At 39.5% G+C, this 22,235-nt stretch overlaps 2 protein-coding genes across 4 annotated transcripts; both read left to right on the top strand.

The window, feature by feature from the left end:
- The first annotated feature begins 1,640 nt into the window (after positions 1-1,640).
- rpl26 (ribosomal protein L26) lies at positions 1,641-14,354 on the top strand. 2 transcript variants are annotated; one of them, XM_034181576.1, is made up of 4 exons: positions 1,641-1,770; positions 2,977-3,148; positions 3,235-3,375; positions 14,187-14,354. In XM_034181576.1, the coding sequence occupies exons 2-4, from the start codon at positions 2,981-2,983 to the stop codon at positions 14,313-14,315; spliced, it is 438 nt and encodes a 145-aa protein (XP_034037467.1). In that variant the 5' UTR covers positions 1,641-1,770; positions 2,977-2,980; the 3' UTR covers positions 14,316-14,354. The 2 variants fall into 2 exon arrangements, with proteins under 2 accessions (XP_034037467.1, XP_034037468.1); XM_034181577.1 differs by lacking the exons at positions 1,641-1,770; positions 14,187-14,354 and adding an exon at positions 3,432-3,469 and having other exon boundaries at positions 3,235-3,401.
- A 2,893-nt stretch (positions 14,355-17,247) lies between these two features.
- LOC117520223 (V-type proton ATPase subunit e 2-like) lies at positions 17,248-20,725 on the top strand. 2 transcript variants are annotated; one of them, XR_004563574.1, is made up of 4 exons: positions 17,248-17,652; positions 18,812-18,859; positions 20,019-20,142; positions 20,273-20,725. XR_004563574.1 is itself a non-coding variant. In XM_034181535.1 (3 exons), exons 1-3 carry the CDS (start codon positions 17,561-17,563, stop codon positions 20,110-20,112), a joined length of 234 nt encoding a protein of 77 aa, XP_034037426.1. In that variant the 5' UTR covers positions 17,248-17,560; the 3' UTR covers positions 20,113-20,725. The 2 variants fall into 2 exon arrangements, 1 of the variants encoding a protein (XP_034037426.1); XM_034181535.1 differs by having other exon boundaries at positions 20,019-20,725.
- The last annotated feature ends 1,510 nt before the right edge of the window (positions 20,726-22,235 follow it).

The following is a 22,235-nucleotide window of genomic DNA, read 5'->3' as shown; positions in this document are numbered from 1 at the left end:
AGTTTGTGGCACTGAGAATTTAGATTTTAAAAACATCATGTTTGACGTTCTTTACTATATTTATCATTGGGCCAACAGGAAAATCTAATCTGAAAAGTCAAACAATTCCTGTTCAAGCAAAAATGAAATGTCATTTTACTTCCTCCCTGTTTCACTAAACAAATGAATCTGAAATTTGAAAATATCGATTTGTTGATTGATCACTTAAAAAGATATAGCAAGAACCAAATACATTGCAAGTCAGGTCTGAAAGAATGTGCTGGTGGTGCTTGTCACTGTATCCATCACAATACAGGAAAAACCCAACGTTCTGGATGGCAACCACCCAAGCAGACAACCAGTTCATCCCCACCTTTCAAAAGTTACTATTTACTCTGCCACCACTAGGTGAAATGTGGGTGTGTTCTTGTCCATCTCCAAGTGCTTGGTCCTGAGGCACTTGAGTGCAGGATCATGCAGGGAAAGGCCAAAACGTTCAACACTTTCACCATATACACATAGAGATAAACTTCTAATGACCAAGCCCAGGAAGTCAATGAAAGCCTTGATCTAGATCTTTAGTCTTGAGCTAGGATAATGGCAAACCAAGGAGCTCCAATTCTTCACTCAGCTTCTAAAGTGCAGCAATCAAGGTATCCACTGACTAGTATGCAAAGATCACAGCATTATCCCAGACGTCAAGGCCAGTAACCCTTTTCTTGCTAAGAAAGAAACCTAAACAAATATTTTCCCACAGCCCAACCAACACTCACTCCATGTAAGCTTTGAACAGTGTAGGAGCCAGAACACATTTCTAAAAAAAATGCTAGAACTCTGCCCTGACCTACACAGCACAAGCCAATAACTGTGTATCAACTATGACCTGAGAAGGAGTTTACCTAAAACAAAAGCTATAGCTTCAACACCTCAGTAATAATAGAAATTAATTTTTTAGGCACTGTGAGTGGACCTGAAACCTTTTCACAGTGCCCTGTGTGTAGAGGAAAAATCACAAGCACAATATTGTTTTGTTTATGATAGAATTTTTATATCAGTTTTAATTTTTAAAGGACTGGGAATCAAAATGTCAACAAGCGTGTCAAAACTATCTTTTGGAGTATTTAAATTGAAAAAAAATTATTGAATGTATTTTGAAAATACTTGCACAAAATGAACATTATAAGTGGACTGTTACATTTGGAGGCTTTTAACTCTTTGCTCATATCAATCTGTGTAAACAAAGTAAATAAAATCGCATTTTTGGAACATTATTTCATTAATTCACCTGCCTTTTTTATATAAAACATGGTCATATTATTTCTGTCATTCTCACTTATTTTACTATAACATCATACATCTATATTGTGTTGTTCATTTAATATACACAATGTGTGTGGTTTTAAAAATCATGTCAGTAGGTGTTGGTTTTGCATCTCTATTTAGCATTGTATAACATTGCATTTATTAGTCGAAGAAAAAAAATCTAAACATTGAGTGGCTCCATCTATTGGCAATTGTTGTAGTTGCAGTTAGCGGAAAGTACCGTATTTTTGCATCATATTGTAAAATGAACACATGAAAATTGTTTTCACGCCTTGGATAACTGGTTAATTCATTAACTTTTTAAAAAATTCTTATTCGTAACATGATATTTTTCAGTTTCTTGCACTGTTTTTGCAAAGTCTTGTTTTTACGTTTATGGAAATCTCGCGAGATTCCGGTGTGAACTAATGCCAGCGGAAGTACTTGTCGAATCTCTTTTCCGCCGGCCAAAGAGGAGCTATCGGAAGGGTAAGGACCAAGAGCAGAGAATTATAAACGTTATCACCGTCCATCCTTTCTCTGACCACATCGATTGCCCACATCAAAATGTCAATAGCCCACTAATCTTGTCACAATCAAATAAAGCCCATTATTGAACAAAATCTATGAGTATTGAGTGAAATTGCGCTGTGTCGCCCGTCACTATCAGCATGTCGATGTAGAATGATGGCCTGTTTCCATACACTCATTAACAAATAACCTTAGCTTCACGAACACTGGTTTCCAATTTATTTTAGTATGTGTTGCCCAAATATCGTATTTTATTCCCCACAAAGACGCCTTACGGAATACGTTTGTGCTGTTGTGCTAGCTTGTTAGCGGTAGCTTCGTGTGTTAATTCTTGTTATATATGAATAGTTAGCTGTGTTAGAGATTTTGTATACATGTTATCACTGTTAAACGTTTGTACATTTGCCTTCTTTCTCATGAGAACGGTGTTGTGCTGTTTTGCACTTCACCCTGAGAACGTACGTGTTATTCAACCTTGTTTAGCTTTGTCTTCTTTCTCATGAGAACGGAGATGTGCTGTTTTGCACCTGTCTTAATGCAATCCTGAGAATTCAATTTTGTTTTGACGTTTGTGATGTGGTGTTTAGTGTGAAGGAGTGTGGAAGACAGGACACTTCAGGCAGATGCAGAACAGCTGATACCTGCAACAGACGAACGAGATGTGCTGACCTGAAGTGTTCTTCCTTACAGCTGCACTTATTGACGTATGCGTTTATGTTATGGGAAGAAACTTGTCTTGCGTCATTACCCCCACCCTTAGGACAAGTTTCTTGTTTATGTGATGAGGGCGTCTCTTAATAAAAAGAGCGGAAAAGCAGGCCAGACTTTAGTGTAGCCTTGGTGTACAGCCTGGCCGCACTCCGCGCGTAATATTTGATTTTCTGTCTCACTGGTGTTTCTTGACTCTGTTTGTCTTGTTAAAGGTTTTAAAAATGTTTGGAGGAGAAAATACCCAACAAGCTGTTCCTCCTGTACATTTGTTAATGAAACTGGGAGAAAATTGTACAATTGTTAGAGGGGTTTCTTGGCACCATTTGCGCATTCTAATGCTTAGCTTGTCCAACATTTTACTTGCAGAATGATGTAATGATTTGATGAGTATAGAGTCATTAAACGCAGCAGTGTCCAGTCCAAGCTTTTAAAGTGTTGGTAATTTGTTTATAGCGTAATGAAGCGGAATCCCTTTGTAACTTCATCCCGGCGCAAGAACCGGAAGAGGCATTTCAATGCTCCCTCACACATTAGAAGGAAGATTATGTCTTCACCCCTCTCCAAGGAGCTCCGTCAGAAGCACAACGTGAGGTCCATGCCCATCCGCAAAGATGACGAAGTTCAGGTACTGTTGGTTGATTTGCAAATGTCAGTTGTGCTTTGCTTGAAAAAGCTGCGTTTGGTTGAACATCTTGTTTTGTAAACAAACAGGTTGTCCGTGGTCACTACAAAGGCCAGCAGATTGGCAAAGTGGTGCAGGTGTACAGGAAGAAGTATGTCATCTACATTGAGCGTGTGCAGAGAGAAAAGGCCAACGGAACCACAGTCCATGTCGGCATCCATCCTAGCAAGGTGAGACATTGTAGGCTGAGTTATTCTTACTTAAATTCAGCTTAAGATGACTGGAATTGTCCATTCGCTGTTTCGCAGTTGTGAATCTCGCGGCCCGTGACTAATGCGAGAGGTCAGTTTCAGCAGACTTCCTGTTCAGGGCACAATGTAAACAAACCTCGTGACGTATGAACAAGACAACATCGGGGCACGGCAGAAGTCTGTTGCAGGTGCTACGCCTCCTCTAAATAACTCTTTCAACTTGGGAGAATGTGTCATCATAATCGCCCATGAACTCGCCGGATCAACGGCATCCACATACTTGCTAGCCATTGTTTACATGCTCTGAACTCTGCTGGTGCCGCAATCTGGGAAGTGCAGGGGGCCTGCAGGGGGGTTATAGGAAACGTTAAAATACTGAATTTGGAAATGGTATGCTGCAGATGTTTAGTTTTTTTAGCTTGTGACTTGCAGAGGTTTGGGCTGTATGTTGAGTATTGTCATTGTAGTGATTTGACTATTGAACATTGATACAATGACAAGCACCACTTGGCCACCACCCCTGCATTTTTTTTAATTAAGCATTATTTCATAATAAAAGACGGGGGAGTGATCACAGTGCAAAAGCAGCATGTATGAGTCTGACGATCTCAGTCTGACTCTACACCCAAAAGAAATAATGGGATTATTAACTCATTGAGTGCCAGCCATTGTCAAAGTTCAGAACATCCCAGTGCCAGGATTTTTCAGCATTTGAGTGTTTTTTCAAGACCCATAGAAAATTGAGTTCTATGTCTATGTCAACGACAAACATACCAAAAGAAACTTCAGACTTTCCTTTATCATCAGAAAAAAAAGTTTGTATCTCTTTCCATTCTTTAGTAATTGTCTGCAGAACATGGGTGGGTATCACTAAAAATGCTGATTTCTGACAAAAAAGAGAAAATTGGCTTTTTGTGACAAGCAACATTTCAAGGAGAAAATGTCTTTGATTATAATTGTTTTTGCTTCAGTGACATCTCAAACATTATGAAAAGTGATCCTATTGTATAATGCACCCAAAAAAAAAAAAAAAACATCAAGGGAGGGACTCCGTCTGTCTCTTCTCAGTGGCGCGTCTTTTCCCTCTGGCTCCCGCGTATCGGACCTTTTTTATTTTTTTCAAAAACCTGATGGATTTGAATCACGTGTGCTTGCATGAGCCTGTCGATTGCGTCATTTGCTTGTAAGCAGCCTTTGAGGTGTGTGTCGTGCACTCAGCGTTTTTTCATTCCAAGGAAAAAGATGGAATGACTGGAGCAGCGCGACTGCATCACAGTTTGACAGACACTGGGTGACAGCCAGGTGGAAACCATTCGGATTAGGAGCGGTACAACTGTAAGACGTCCACACAAGGGTGGAGAGCGAGCCGCGCTCCGGTCCACACTCACACTGCTACCACCCACAGAATGGGTTCCCTTGTGATTACAACTCTAATTTTTTTACACAAGCTAGATCAGCTGATTACCCCCCCCCCCCCCATAAAAAAATGTAATTGGCGCGATAACGCATCTTTTGCGCTGAGCGTTACTATCTGAAAAGACGCGTTTAAGCGTCAGTGGCACTCAATGAGTTAACAATCGGATGACAAAGTAAAACCTCTTAAATATTCTAAAGTCCGTTTTTAAGTAGAAACGCGGCCGTTTTAAGCAGAAACAAGGTGATAATTCCTGCTGACACTCCGAAATGACGTATGCGTATCACCACATCAAACTCAGACGTGCTTCTGTCGCACTGATCGCTCCCCTGTCTTTTATTATGAAATAATGCTGAATTTAAAAAAAATTGCAGGTGTGGTGGTCAAGTGGTTAGTGTGCTTGGTTTCAGTGCGGAAGCTTCCCGGTTCAAACCCCACCCCTGCCATATTTCTCCATGTAATGTGGAGTTACGTCAGGAAGGGCATCCGGTGTATAACTTGTGCCAAATCAACATGCAGACCCACCTTGGATCGGCTGTGATGACCCCCCAGTGAAAATAAGGGAGCGGCCAAAGGGACTTACTACAGATTTACAGAGCTTTAGTTTCTGCCCGTAGGTGGGAATCAGATGGACCATGGCATGGACAGAGTGGCCCAGTGCAGCACGGGGGACGGCATGATAGGCATTGTTCATAGTTGTGTAACAGTGATCCAGAATTCTCTGGTCAGACATTTAATAAGGTGTCTGTATTTGAGAAGTTTGTGGGGGATATTACCTTTGTTGAAGTCGCCCAGGATCAGTGAAGCCAGTAACGCTTTACTCTAATCTGACCACTTTTTTCGGTAATGAGTAATCTAACGTGTTAATCTTTCCAAATCAGTAATCAGATTAAGAGCAAGTTTTTCTAAGAGTCAGGCAGGTGGTGATTTATGACCCCTTCAGATTGGTCCCAATTTTTTATGGGTATAAATATGTTAGAAATGAACAAAAATCACTTTTTTCCCCCCTTTTTTTTAAATTCGTGATAGGGTCCACTTTTTTTTGGAGGTCCTGGAAATTTGGCATCAAAATGAGCCAAAATGGCAAAATCACAAAATTTAGGTTTTCGAATGCTCATACGAGGTCTGTTAGAAAAGTATCAGACCTTTTTATTTTTTGCAAAAACTGTATGGATTTGAATCGTGCTCTTGCATCAGCCAAGCTTGAACCTTCGTGCGCATGCGTGAGTTTTTTTCACGCCTGTTGGTTGCATCATTCACCTGTGGGCAGGCTTTGCGTGAGCACTGGTCCACCCCTCGTCAGATTTTCATTGTCAGGAAAATGTCTAAACGGCTGGAGCAGCGCTGCATCAAATTTTTCAAGAAACTGAGACAGCCAGGTGGAAACCATTCGGAAAATTCAGATGGCTTTCATTGAAAATCCTATGGCATCACACAGATTAAGGAGCATTACAACCGGATTAAAGAGGGCCCACAGCGGCTGAGGGCGCGCCGTGCTTCGAGCGGCCATCGACAGGCTGAATTGACCAGATCATTTCCAAAGTGAAGGTTGTGTTGATCCAGGATGTCGTGTGACTACCAGAGAAATGGCAGAAAAGGTGGACATCAGCCATTTTTTGTCAGATTCCACTGTTACAGGAGATTTTGTAATGAAAGACGTGCGGAGGCATTCGCGCTTCGGGACGAAGCCGCAATGGTGTTAGGTCTTCCACCATTCAGAAGATTCAGACGGCTTTCGATGGCTTTTTAGTTGAGTGAGTATCTGAGAAATTGTGGAGAGCTGGGCATGTCACAACATGTCCTGTGAGACTTCCAACACGGACTTGCTTTTGTTCTCCGCTATTGTGGCTTCGTCCCGACGCTGCTCCAGCCGTTCAGACATTTTCCTGACAATGAAAATCTGATGAGAGGGGTGGACCAGTGCTCACTCAAAGCCTGCCCACATGCGAATGACGCAACTGACAGGTGTGAAAAAACTCACGCATTTGCACAAAGGTTCAAGCTTGGCTGATGCAAGCGCACATGATTCAAATCCATATAGGTTTTGCAAAAAATAAAAAGGTACAATACTTTTCTAACAGACCTCGTATTTCCATGTGCCCTGAGTGAACCAAATTGATTTTCATTCGTGTTAGTCTATCGGTTATGGACTCTACAAAAACGTGAAAATTTTGGTGGTTGACTCAGGACGCAGCCCATAGGTGGTGCTGCACATCAGTATTTTTTGTAATTGCGCACATTTTCACAGGGGCGGTGTGGCCTGCGCCCTTAGTCAGCCAAGGTCTTTTGATGATAGATTAGGACCTCTTACTTTGATTTTGATGAAAACTTTGGCTGTTGACTTTGGGCGCACAAGTAAAGGGGCGCTTTATGCATCCAAAATGCGAAATTAACACTTTTTCGCACCGTGATTTCTCCATGCGCCCTAAGTCCAAAGTGATGAAATATGGCTCACAGTGTCACTCAGCATCTCTAGTTTCAGTGGTAAAGAGAGTTTTGTGGCTGGTTTTAGTTTTGACCCTTTTTGGATTCAGTGCCAAAATAGGATAGAATAGGAGTTTGCTGGGGTGGTGGCCAAGTGGTAAATGCACTTGGTTTCAGTGCAGAAGGTTCCGGGTTCAAATCCCACCCCTGCCACATTTCTCCATGTAATGTGGAGTTGCGTCAGGAAGGGCATCCGGCATAAAGCCTGTGCCAATTCAACATGCAGATCCACCTTGGATTTGTTGTGGCGACCCCGAGTGCAAACGGGAGCAGCCGAAGGGACTTACTAGGAGTTCCTATTTGGCCACCAGGTGGCAACCTACAGCCAAATTGGCTTGCCACACTGCACTCAAACTTAAAGAGGCCCCTTTTTTGGGAGCAAATTCTGCAAGTTTCATGAAAATGGGAGGAAGTTGCCAATTTTCCATATTGGCCTCTTCGTGAAGTGGTCCAACAAAAATGGTGCAAAAAGGGTCAGTACCAAAACCATTATTCCCCTAATCTTCATGAGCTCTGTCCAAGTGAAAGAGATCTGGGAACCGTTGCATATCACAGGAATAATACACAGAACAAACAAAGGAATATGCACCAAAGCACTGTGACAGTTGTTCGCTGCACCATTTTTTTTTCTGCCAACCGTTCCTCTATCAAAATGTAATCGGTGTACGCAACCTGAAAAGTGACCAATCACAGCCCTTGCAGTCTCTGTCGTTTAGCAGGTGCGTGGAAGGCTACAGAGAGGGATCTCAGCGATGCAGAGGGCTCTAATCTAAAGCGGTCGTCTATGGTTTGCCGCACCCAGGGATATGTATGAAACTTAACACAGTATTACAGTGCAGACAGCAAGCAGCATTTTGTTCATAATTGCTGGCCCTAAATAAAGGCCTGCCTCATTTACGCGTCGGTCTCGCAGACCAAATGGTCCCCCCTAAAAATCAGTCCACCCTGCCTTCACTGCGCATGGGTCATTTCTGTGCGTCAGCCGTGGTTCACCGATTATCACCTCTTTTCTGCTTACAGCTGCACTCCAGTCATCATCTATCTCAGTGACAGATATCTAAGGCTTTTGTACAACAATCATTTCCACATAAACTCAGCATTATTTCATAATAAAAGACGGAGGAAAGGATCAGAGCACCACAGCGAGACGAGCTGTTGCTGATGCGTTCACTGTGCCTCCGTCATTTCAAAGCGTCAGTAGCGACTCACCAATTATCCCCTTGTTTCTGCTTTAAATGGCTTTGTTTCTGCTTAAAACTGACTTTAGAATGATTTAAGATGTGACACCGGGTCTGAGCAAGGTTTGAAAAAAATTAACGCCCGGGCTTTTAATCATGGAAGTACGTTATCCACTTTAGTCGAATCTGTGAGTGTTGGTGCTGAACTTCATTTCATACCTCTGTTGCGACTGGGCACAGCCAGACTACTCTGTCCAGTACATGTGAGGGGTTTTTAATGGAAATGTACTGCGATGGGATGGGACGTTTTGTCCTATGTGAGCGAAAATCCATTATACAAAATCCGGTATATACATGGAAAACCATACTAAAACATTGGGGCTTTTGTCTGGTGAGTGCGAGTATCTGGTTTATTCGATGATGGGTTAGTTGAGTTTTACTGTACTGCAGCCTAGATCTTACAAGATGGAAAGGTGCCATTTTCAGAACTGGTAGAAGTTGAAAGTGTTATGGATAATACTTGTATTCCAGGACTTACATTTATTCACCTGCAGGTGGTGCTATAATAATGAATAATGCATTTTGTCCAGAAAGGCATTTTACAAAATTAGTCAGCTGTCCAACTGTTAATCAAAATATATACATTCTCATAATCTTTTAAGGGTACTGAATGTTCTATAGTGGGCTATGCCCATTTCTACCTGTTATTTTTTATGCAAAATTGCAACATACTTAAAACCTACTTTTCAGCCTCTGCTTTGGTCATGAGTGTCATCTGAACCACAGGCTGCACATTCTTTCATACCTGTCGAATTTCGTAGTAGTCAGTCAGAAGTTGGTACCACAAGTGGGGAACTAATCTAAAATTAGGTGCATACAGAAGCATGAAATTAATTAGGGCTGCAGCTATAGTTATTTTAGTAATCAAGTATTCTATTGATTATTCTGGCGATTAATTAATTGGATAAAAATATTTTGTGTTTTTAAACATCAAATAGTCCAGGGCTGTCCTTAAGCAGATGCACAATGTCGCTGCACCAAAGTGTTGACATTTTGTTGAAATTTTGATAGGATGTGGCTTTCTGTTTTCTTTTCTCAAACTAACCATTTTAAAGTTTTTTTTTTAATTTAATTTTTTTTTTTTTATCAAGGTTGGTTGGCTGGGTCCCTGCATGTTTTTTTTAAAATCCCTCTTACTCTGTGATTCAGCAGATGCATTTCAGCTGGAGGTTGAACATGCAAGCCTTGCATTCAGTTTTTTATAAAATAAATTTATTTAACCCTCTGGGGCCGACGCTGTCGTATATGACGGCTGAGACCAAGCTTTACTAAATTATAAATAACTTTTTAATGATATGAGATAGAAACTTACTTTTTTTGCTGAAAAGTTAACTCCGCGGACTTTTGACCTACCATCTTTGTACTCCTCATAGAAGCTGTGTGATGACGTGAGCAATGTGAGTGTCCAATCGGAATTGGTTCACCGTCACATGGTTTTCCAAAATCCAGTCGTAGGGCAGATTCACCTCACGTAACACACCAAAGATTGTTTTTAGGAGTGATGTGTTACTAGTTTATTATAGTTTGCTGCGTGTTTTGAATAAATGTGTGGGAAATTATTTTCTGCTTTACTTTTTTCCTTTCTTATTTCTGATTGTAAACTTTGTTACACTTATAAAACACAACTATAGCATATATATATATTTTGAAAGTACAGGTTGTTCTGAAAAAAAAAAGACATAAAACTTGATTGTGGGATGCAATGAGAGCTGTTAACAGCAATAATAAAACATTTATGCCAGGTGAGTGAACTGTCCAAAAAATGCCCTCGGACCCCAGAGGGTTAAGTTACTGTGTTTGTGAAGCATTGTGTGTTACCCAAAAAAGCAAAAATTAAAAAGTGAAACACCCAGTGCGAGTCTGAGCAAAACACAAAAGAAATGGTGGACTTCTGCTGTTGGTCAGTGAAGCTGGGGATGGAGCTGTGGCTTGCCTGGTATGAGATCCCCTCACACCAGGTAGAGAGAGACAGCAGCTGGCCGCCGGGTCAATAGTCACTCCCCACGTAGAGCGGACCGTGTGTTTTTTAAAAATAGACAAACACACTGCGTCGCTTTAAATGCGCAGTAAGTCTATTTCAGGTGATCAGCGTGGACCCTCTTTCTCTTAAAAGGCCTTATTTTACTCTGTGTTTTGCATTGGAAAGCAGTAGCTATCATTGCTAATTTGATAAGCTATTATGCTCTAATCTTATTCTGTTGTTTTTCTGGGTACGTTGCAGCGCCACACACAGGCCTGGCATATGTACTACAACGTTAAACGAAACTTCGAGGCACAGAATTTGCTTTGAACATTTTTTGTAATCGGGTTACTCGACTAATCGTTTCAGCCCTAAAATTAATCTTATTACTGCTTATTCATCAAAGACCAGCAATGTTCAAAGAAGCATTTTCATGGAGAAGTGTAGAGAAGGCCAGAAGGAGTTGCATTGTTCGACTGTGGATTTAAAGAAAGCTTATGACCGAGTGCCAAGATATTATATTATACAAGTAATGAATGTTTATGAGTTCAATGGTACGAATATTTCATGCGGTTAAAGCTGGAACATACCATTCAATGAGGCAAATCCGAGTTGAATGGTATGTAATGTGGAGTTGCGTCAGGAAGTGCATCAGGCGTAAAACATGTGCCAATTCAACATGCAGATCCACCTTGGATTTGCTGTGGTGACCCCGAGTGCAAACAAGGGAGCAGCCGAAGGGACTTACTTACCATTGAAAGAATGTAAAAACATTCATTATTTGTTTTATATAAACATTCATTATTTGTTTTATATAACGGCTAAAATAGATCATTGTCATTTGATTCTGAGGAACTATTTTGAACACTATTCACTACTCGGGGTTGGGTTAAACCTTATTCAGAAGAAGCAGCTTTACTTCACTCATATTGGGATTGTCATATTAAAAAAAAAATACTGTTCAGCTCAGTCCATTGCCTAATAATCTCTGACCTTTATGTGTACCATAAATGCAATATTTCTATCAGTGTTGTTGCTATGTGGTAGAACACTTGGTTGAACAGATATGAAGATAAATTAGATTTTGAATATTGATATAGACTGACAGAATACATGAGTTACCTGGATGCACAACACTTAATGTACATGGTTGAATCAAAGGCTGTGATTCAGTATACAGCAGCTGTGCCCAACCCTGTTCCTGGAGGACACCTGCCCTGCATGTCTCCTAACTCTCCCTGTTCCACTCCCATGCTGTTAACTCTTATCAGGTCTGCTCAGCCAATCAAGAGCTGGAAGACCCCACTTTTAATAGATCAGGTGTGACTTGAGTAGGTAGATGAGGAAAACATTCAGGTCAGGGGCTCTCCAGGAACAGGGTTGGTGAACACCTAGTGACTCTTACACCTCCACTTCATCCCTGTTTTATTTAAGTTTAATGACAATTTGTTTCGGTCAAACAACATCTAAGTTGTGTTTTTACACAAGAAAAAAATAAAATGCAGTAAACTGCACATTTGTGTCTTTTTTCATGAAAATATCTTATTAAATAACATATTACACTTTAGTCAGGCCTTTAAAATACTTTTGTGGACTCTTGCTGTAATATGTTGTCAGTGATGAGATAGTTGCTGTAGGCATCTAGAAATGCTCATAATTGGGTGAAACCTGATGGAAATGTCTTTGTGGTGTGTTTTACACACACAATGTATGTATGTATGTATGTGCAAAATAAAACAAAACACTACTCCAGGTATGTTTTGATGAGAATATAACATCATAACTTTATTACAACCTTGCCAGTTGCTTTAGGCCCTAATTTTGTATTTTATTGACTGTACAGCCAGCGACACGGCACCCTTTTGGCCAGTGTTGCCACAGTTACTTTGAAAAAGTAATCCAATTACTGATTACTGATTACTCCTTGAAAAAGTAACTTAGTTACTTTACTGATTACTCAATTGTAAAAGTAACTAAGTTAGATTACTAGTTACTTTTTTAGTTACTTTTCCCAGCTGCCGAAAACAACCCTCTGCCACCTCAACATGACAATGATACCTGTTTTGCCAAAACTCACTTTATAGTCACCCTTTCTTGACTTCAATGAAAATAAATACTTGTTTTATAAAAAGTAAAATAAAGACCTCTTTCTTGACCTCATATTTAACTGTTGACAGCACTGTAACAGTAAAACTTGCAATTTTGAACCTACATTGTTTATAAATGTAACTATTAAATTCTAATATTTTTCTAACATTTAAATTCTCTCTAAACATTTTACTTGTCGAAATTATTATTATTTTAAGCAATATTAGTAGTTGTAGTAAAAAACGGCTTCAAAACTGGACCTTTAATCTAGGGGTGTTGTGGGGGGCACATCCTTGCCCCACGCCCCCATTCCATCTGGATTCGCCCCTGCTTTGGCGTTTGAGCACAAAGAATGGATAACATTTATTTATGCAGAAAACATGACCAGATTTACAGGTAAGAAAGTTTTATTGTGTTTTCACATCATGTGGTCCTCAGAAAGAGAGTTTAGGTGCATTTGAGTGGAAAAAAGTGTTAGTTGTTGACGCGTCGCGGAGGATCAGCTGTTTTTAACGACCAGATACAGAGTGGCTCAGCACACAATTCTAAATAAAGGAGGAAAAACAGTATAAAAATGTCTTTGTAAAGCTCAGTGCAGGTGTGCTGATCACCTTTAAGAGGTGAGGACAAGTCGAGCAGCTGCAAAAAAAACGCGGATGAAAAGCTCACAGTTCGCTTAAAGTGGGCAGTTCAGTCGAACCCCGACCTCCTGCCCACGGACCAAGTTTATGAAAAATAATAGTAACACACAGTGACATGGAGAAGTAACTTTAATCTGATTACTGATTTGGAAAGATTAACGCGTTAGATTACTTGTTACTAAAAAAAAGTGGTCAGATTAGAGTAACGCGTTACTAAGTAACGCGTTACCGGCATCACTGCTTTTGGCACATTTACCGGAATAGAACCGATCAGAATACTACAAAAGACAAAGAATTTTTACTTGACAGTTTGAAGTGAGTTTTCTTTGTTTCAGAGGGCTTCATACCCATTAAAATTCACCAGAATATACAAAATTTGACTTGCTCTTTTTAAAAATTTCTGGGGGAGCACCCACAGATCCTCCAGAATCAAGACTACACCCTGCCCCCCACCACCCTTTCATGTACCTTTAAGTTCAGGTTTTGCATTCTTTTTATGCTTTGTCTGTCTCTCCTTAGAGGCTACTTAGAATAGATTTGTATACTGTATAATGTGTTTATTGTATTTATCGAGGAAAAAAAACTGTGTTCCCCCACCACATTTTAGGGAATTGCTGGCATTGATTTTTGCCAGGAAAAAATTTCAGTCAGATGAAAATTTATTGCTTTAACCCATGATTTAAAGTTCAGCAGCGGCCGTAGGCATCTTGAGTCTCGCAATCTCCCTTTGATGATTTAGTTTCTAGATGTGGTATTCATTTGGAGTCATACCACTCAGCCCTGAGTCTCATTTACTTATGTCTATTAGAATTGCTTTGTGTAATAATCCAGAGGGTACCAGGATATCACATCTCTAGCCACTGAAGTAATCTCACTCACTAACCTCATAAATATTGGAGGATCCCCATTGCCAGAAAGGCATGTTGTGACTTGATTAAAAACCATATATTTTTTTTAATCTACAGGTGGTCATCACCAGACTAAAGCTGGACAAAGACCGCAAGAAGATCCTGGAGCGCAAGGCCAAATCTCGCGCTCATGGAAAGGAGAAGGGCAAATATAAGGAGGAGACCATTGAGAAGATGCAGGAGTGAAAATGATCTTTTGCTATCAATAAACTGTAAAAATAGATTTCACTGTGTCTCTCATATTTTAGTGGTGGAAATATGGTTATATTTCTTCCATGAATTCATTGCAGATGGCCATCCTCCTGTTTGTTTCTTGGTTACCACTTTTTATTGGAAATACCTGCATAAAACATGAAAATGTCTTCACGGAGCCTGTGTCCACATTTGGGGAAAAATGCAGGGCATCAATCCTAAATCCTTGGGTGAACAAAAATAAAAAATATATATATCTTAGAATATCAGGGTGGATGGTAGTGATTTGGTTGTGTAGTGTAGTGGTGTAGTGGTTATGAAGTACATAGTGACTTCTGCTAAATGTTACTGAAAACCACAGTGAGACTCCTTTGCACTCTGGAGCCAGATGCGTCAGTGTTGCGACTGCACATTACAGCGTGATTGTACATTGATACATTAATTGCAGCACATTTCACCTGTGATGGGATCTTGTTATTGTCAGTTGGGGTTCAGGTCTACTGCATTTTTTTATGGCATCAAAATTTGCAATAATTGACAGAGATCATGTATAGGACATGCTTGATGCCAAAGGCTACAGTGTTGCAGCCAATTTGGGTTTGTGGCTTAACAGCTGTCTGGATAGGTGTCTGTCTTGAGAAGAATCATCTTGGTCAGCAACTTCTCAAACAACTCTGGGTGACCTTTAGAAGGACTGGTACCCTCTGTACATTCTCAGCCAGCTCTTTTAGGAGAGTGTGGCATCCTGACTTGGTCACTGCTTCAGCCAAGTGATTTGGGTCCTCTGTTTTTGCTGTAAGGAGTAATACATTAGTAATACTGTATTGTGTAATGGGTTCTGTGGCATTGTCAAGTACGTTACAAGCAACAGTGGCTACCAGTAAAATAAAGACAGCCTGCTGTGTTGCTTTGGAAGCCTTGCTGCCAGTCACAGTCCTGGAGTCTACGGAAGCCACTGTTGCTTGTAAAAGAACATTTGGAAATTGATTTAAAAAGAAAACATGGTCAAAAATAGGTTCACTGATCTTCACCTGTATCGGAGCCCAAAATTTCACAGATACAGTCAAATATGAAAATTTTGTAGACTGGCCAGCTTTAGGCTTGTACGAGTATTACGTATTACAGTATTACAGACAGGAAAATGACATCCTTGAGATTTTAATTCAGGGGAGCATAATCAGAAGGCGAAAAGGGGAGGAATGTTATGTTGCCATGTTTGCTTAATTGAAATAAAAATGATCAAAAGTATGCAGAACACAGAAGAATGGTAGATGAGAACATTTGTTGGCTTGCCAGCATGAATATTAAAATTTCCATTTACCAGCAAAATCTGTCATACTGAAAGTAATTTGTGATGTAGCAAATATACATGCAAACCCATTTGAAATTCAAAAATCTAATGGATTATTGTAACACGTGGTGGCTTAGAGGTTACATGCTTGTGACTGAATTTCTAGGGATAAGGTGCTGTTGAGCAAGGTCCTTAATCCACAAGCTGTACAGTTTGCTTGTCTGCTTTTTTTTTTTGTTTGAATGGATTGAATTTATTTTTAAAATTTAATGTCTGACACTTCCTTAACAACCAGCACACTTAATATACTCTTCCTTTAGATTGACAACACCATAATTAAATAAAAATAAGGGTGCAAAGCAAAACAAACTTCTAATACCCATGGTAATAGTTGCAGTTGTAGTAATAATAATAAAAGCTTAAAGCTTTATACAGTGCATCTGAAAAGTATTCACATTGCTTCACTTTTTCCACATTTTGTTATGTTACAGCCTTATTCCAAAATGGAGTAAATTAATTCTTCCCTCTTTTTTTTATTTTTTGCTAAATTTTTAAAAATAAAAAACTAAACTTGCATGTACATAAGTATTCACACCCTTTGCTCAATACATTGTTGATGCACCTTTGGCAGCAATTACAGCATCTAGTCTTGAATATGATGCCACATGCTTGGTGGACTTTTGCGCAGTTTTGCCCATTCCTCTTTGCAGCACCTATCAAGCTCCATCAGGTTGGATGGGGAGCGTCGGTGCACAGCCATTTTCAGATCTCTCCTGAGATGTTCAATCAGATTCAGGTCTGGGCTCTGGCTGGGCCACTCAAAGACATTCACAGAGTTGTCCTGAAGCCACTCCTTTGATATCTTGGCTGTGGTGCTTAGGGTCATTGTCCTACTGAAAGATGAACCATCGCCCCAGTCTGAGGTCAAGAGCACTCTGGAGCAGATTTTCACCCAGGATGTTTCTGTACATTGCTCCTCAGTCCTGACTAGTCCCCCAGTTCCTGCTGCTGAAAAACATCCCCACAGCATGATGCTGCCACCACCATGTTTCACTGTAGGGATGGTGCCTGGTTTCCTCCAAATATGACGCCTCACGCCAAAGAGTTCAATCTTTGTCTCATCAGACCAGAGAATTTTGTTTCTTGTTTCAGAGTCCTTCAGGTGCCTTCTAGCAAACTCCAAGTGGGCTGCAATGTGCCTTTTACTAAGTGGCTTCCGTCTGGCTGCTCTACCATACAGGCCTAACTGGTGGATTGCTTTACAGATGATGGAGGCCACTGCTCATTGGGACCTTCAAAGCAGCAGTAATGCTTCTGTACCCTTCCCCAGATTTTTGCCTGAAGACAATCCTGTTTCGGATGTCTACAGACGATTCCTTTGACTTCATGCTTGGTTTGTCCTCTGACTTGCACTGTCCACTGTGGGACCTTATATGTAGACAGGTGTGTACCTTTCCAAATCATGTCCAATCAACTGAATTTACCCCAAATGGACTCCAAGTAAGCTGTAGAAACATGAGGATATTTAGTTTGAGCTTCATGGTAAAGGCTGTGAATACTTATGTACATGTGATTTCGTAGTTTATTTTTAATACATTTGCACCCCCCCCCCCCCCCCCCCAAAAAAAAGAAAACCGTTTTCACATTGTCATTATGGAGTATTGTGGCTGGCATTTTGAAGGAAAAGATTAATTTTATCCATTTTAGAATAAGGCTCTGACACAAAAAATGTGGTAAAAGTGAAGCGCTGTGAATACTTTCCAGATGCACTGTGTTAGCTCCCCTGTCTGTCTGTCTCTCCCTCCCTCTTTGTCTCTCACACACAGAGTCCTCCTCTAGATGACCATCATGTGATCTCACTGCCTCCAGCTGCTCAGTACTTTGGGCAAAAACATTACCTCAAGTCAGAAGTTTGTGTTTTCACTAGTATTCTTGGTTCTAAGTCGACATGGTAGACGTTTTTGTGCTTTTCCTAACCATTGTGACCCTGGTGGCTGTAGGATTCTTGTTGTGTGTTATTCCCAAAGGACCAGGCAGAGGGTGAGTTTTTACTCTTTGTATCTTTGTACAGTCTCGTGATTCATTTCATCACTACAAACTTACAAAATATGAAGTAACACTTTTTGATCTACTCTGTTTTAGATTTCCATACGTATTCTAGCCTTTTGTGTAAGTTTAGTAAACTTTACTGGATCTGATGTGAAAGTTTTTGTTCAAAATCTGTTTTGTTCAAAAGAAGCTTGAAGTAATAATTATAATAGTAATTCACAGTTTGTGTATGATACCATATCTGTGTGTGTTATCCTGGTAGCACTGTGTGTTTTGTGTGTGTGTGTGTGTGTGCATAGGGCATTGGAAATCGTTTAACCATATGAAATTCAATCAAATGTTATCTCAGAGTGTTGACCTTTGTCACATCATGTTTAGTTTCCAACCCTTGATTAAATATTGAACACATTCCACATTGAGCAACTTACCTTATTTACATTTGTTACTTGTATCAGAAGATCATCACAAATATAATTAGGGAGAATTTTGAAATCTATAAATGTTTGCATGGAATATGGAAATATACATGGAATAAACCATAACAGTATAATTTTTGGGTCATTTGGTTCCAAAAACCCATTTGGGACGGAGCGTTTCAAAATTTCAAGTAATGTGTGTGTCATATATGTGCTGTTGACGTAGAAAACCACTCTGTTGCTTAGAATTAGTTAATTGTGGCCATGTCATTCTTTACATGTGATGATTATACTCAACTGATGTTCCTGAAATAAAAACTACATAGGTTTTTTTTGTCAGTTACTCTTAACAAACACCAGATAGGCTTATTGTTACTATAGAAGTTGAATATAAACTTGTGGTCAAGCAACATTTGGGGCCAAATTTCAAGTCTCTAGGTGCAGCGGTTCTCAAGATATGACATTTTTGTCGATATTTTTGTCCATTTTTGAACCCGATATCTTCACTGGCTCCGTCCATATGGGTTGTTGGAACCAAATGACCCAAAATTTATCCTGCTATGGTTTATTCCATGTATATTTCCATATTCCATGCAAACATTTATAGATTAAAAAAAAAATTGAACTAACACCCCTCCCTAATATAATGTGGAATGTTTATGATCACATTTAAATGATCGTTTGACATGAAGCGTTTCTCCATTTGTAATTGTTTTTGCTTTTGATTCCCACAGAGAGTCTATTACCATGGTAATAGCAGCTGCACTCTACTTTTACGTGTTGTAAGTTCATCAGTTACAATTTTTATTTATGTGTCAGTGTGTGTTTTTATATTTGTATCCTCACAGCAAATGTGTACTTAGACTGAATTCTGTATGAATGATGGTATAACCAGAATCAAGTACATATACATTATAAATAACATAATAATGGTGGACTTGTGTTTGACTGTGACTAAAACAGCAAGTACTTTATTTTATATTATTATTATTATTTTATTTATTTTTTTTACTAGATAGATAAAGTAGAGTATTTCTGACAAACACTCACCGTGTGCAGACAGTCCTGCTTCACCAGATGGACAAAAGAGGGAGAGAGTTTAATGCTGTGTGGAGACTTTCTAAGAAATGTTCATCTTTTAAAGAATATATATAAACAGAAGACATATAACCATTTCTTAGAAAAAGACCAAATGAACCACATTACTGATTTCTGTTCCAAAACGTTTTCTTATGAATGATTAATTTATTATTACACTATTCTCTAAGGCAAATAATGGGCTAGGTATGATCAAGCAAACATTCACTTATATAGACAATTCATAACTCATTCAACTCATTTTTTTATATTGTACAAAAGTTCTGTCCAACCTCCTCTTGAATATTGTGTTCATGTCTGGTCACCTTATTTACAAAAGAGATAAACAATTGTTAGAAAAGTTCAGAGATGTGCATCTAATCTGAATTACAGCACATGTATGTCGTATGAGGATAGGTTAAAAAATGTAGGGTCAACAAATTTGCAAAGCAGAAGAGTTAGAGGGGATTTAAATGCAATGTACAAATTAATGTATGGTTTTGAATCAGTTAATTAGAAGATTTTCTTTGAGAAAAGACTGTATAGTGGACTCAGAGGCCACGAATGGTCTTTGAGGTAAACATATCCAAACTGAATGCTAGAAGGTATTGGTTCAGCAACAGAGTAGTTTGCTTATGGAAAAGATGTTGCTGATCATATTGTCCTTTCAAAAGTTGACTCAGTTTGTTGATTTCATTGTTTTATTTGTATGATGTGTGTTTTATATACTTTTATGTATCTCTTCTTACATGTGAATAAATTAATTATGAAAACTATTTATTAAAATGTCAGTCAGATAATGGAATGCACGTTATTGAGCAATTTGAACTGATGTGTAATATTTCTATGTGCTCTGTCTGGCAGCTTGGTAATAGCATATCTGACCCAGGTGAATCCACATTTTACACCCAAAATCCCACCTTATGCCATATGGTGCCCGTACCAAATATGGGTTTGATTCATGCCATCAGGACTGTGAACAGTGCAGGTAATGTGTTTTCTTATGAAAGAAAAAAAAATTTACATTTCTATTTCATTTATTGGCACATGATATTTCTTGCTTGATGCACCTTCCTATAAAACTGCTTGTGGTGATTTATTATAATTTCTGTCAACAGGGATGGATGTGATACTTGTATACCAGAGGTTCATTTTCCCTTTAATCCACGCTGATGTCTCACCTTCTGAATCGCCTTAAATCCAGATCTCTTTGTGGCTGTTGACTGATGCCCACACTGGTGCCTTGTACATGCCCCTTTCAAAATAGTCTTGCTGTTTGTTTTTATTGAGCTCAACTTTCACTTGGAGGTATCTGGGTTTAGTACATTATACTGCATTATTATTATTAGTAAGTCCCTTCGGCTGGAGTCGCCAAGGTGGATCTGCATGTTGAATTGGCACAGGTTTTATGCTGGATGCCCTTTCTGACACAACTCCACATAACACAGCGTTGCGTCAGGAAGGGCAGGGGGTGGGGTTTGAACCAGGAACTTTCCGCACTGAAACCAAGTGCACTAACCACTTGGCCGCCACCCCTGCCTTATACTGTATTGTTATTGCTGCTGTTATAATTTGCCCTCATTCTAAGTAAAAAGGGAACCAAGACTATGGTCTGTTTGTTCTCTTTATTCTGTATATATTATCAAAAACAAAATAAAGTAAAGAATCAATTCCCAGTGAGTTGTGCATGTGATTTTGTGAAATGTATGAGCTTTTCACCTTTTTCCCCCCTCTTCAAAACTTAGCAATTGATGTTTCATTTTCCAACAACAGTTTGTGTGACTGTGAAGGACACCAAAACCTTCCATTGCTACGGCAATGACCAACTTTGAAACCTGTTTGAAACATTTCAAACTTTTCTGCTTATAGTTCACTGGCAGATAGTAAATGACATTAAGTGGATGCTGCCACCTACTGTACAGGTGCGCAGGGAGACAGCGGAGTGTGAATCTTGTCAAAATTTTAAAAATGTCAAACCTTCCTGTTGACCCATTGCATGAAAAATAAACAGTGCAATAATATTTATTTCCATTCTTTTTTCCCCACCCAGAACATCTTCTAAGTTCTTGGCTTACTGTTGTTTCCTGCTCCATTAGTCCATTTTCCAAATTCATTTTGAACTCTTTGGGAAAACCCGTGTTTTGAAAATTGTTCAGGAATCTGCATGAGAAAGACATCATGTACTCTTCTGCCACCTGCCGAACACTGGCCCTTACTGGACGCCTCAGGAATGTGCATCTGTATGGCATGATTTTTTTTTTTTAAAAAAAGGCCTTATCAGATTGGATTAGATGTGCCGTGACAAACTATTCCAAACCCTGACACCAGGAAAAAAAAAAGAGAGTATATCTCCACCTCTCCAGGCTAGTTTTGACATGTGCTACACTCACTACAGATCATAATGCCATCTGTTCATCAACTTCTCCATCACCACTGCAAAAAAGAAAGGGCTCAGAACCGATCCTTGATAGAATCCCACCTCCAGCTTGAGTGCTTCTGTCATTCCAACTGTACATTTAACTGCTGCCTCACTGTCCTACACATCCTGCACCAAGGGCGTAGGTTTGGTCTCAGCTTTGGTAGAGACAATACCCCCCCTGCCCACCACCACCCCCTAACCCACTCACACCATTAGATGCACAAGTACAGCATAATACATAACATATGACGACACTTTATTAATATTTAACACTTTATTTACACTATTAAGTGTGTAGGCAAACAAACAAATAGCTTAAATAACAAAATTGCACCCAAAATCACTAATCTATTCTATAGGCCTACACCTGAGAGAACAAGACAACAAAAAAATACTTGTGGAGCTAACAAAAAAAAAAAAAAACGTTTTTGCAACCAAGATGTATAATCTATTCTCTTCATCAATAATGCAGTTGTAGGTATCTAGCAACCTAATTTGCCAAAAAAAAGAAAAAAACGATTTCCAATGATATATATATGGTGTATTACGGTAAACGTAAGCCTGTGATGTCATAACGCAGAGGAAAAACACGGAAGTTTCACACTAGTGCGCCGCTGAGAAAAAAAAAAAATAAATAAAAAAAACTAGTGCGCCGCTGATTC

This window comes from Thalassophryne amazonica, chromosome 11, assembly GCF_902500255.1.
Source record: "Thalassophryne amazonica chromosome 11, fThaAma1.1, whole genome shotgun sequence".
Taxonomy (NCBI): domain Eukaryota; kingdom Metazoa; phylum Chordata; class Actinopteri; order Batrachoidiformes; family Batrachoididae; genus Thalassophryne; species Thalassophryne amazonica.
The sequence above is the reverse complement of the archived record's forward strand: the minus strand, read 5'-3'. Positions and strand labels throughout refer to the sequence as shown.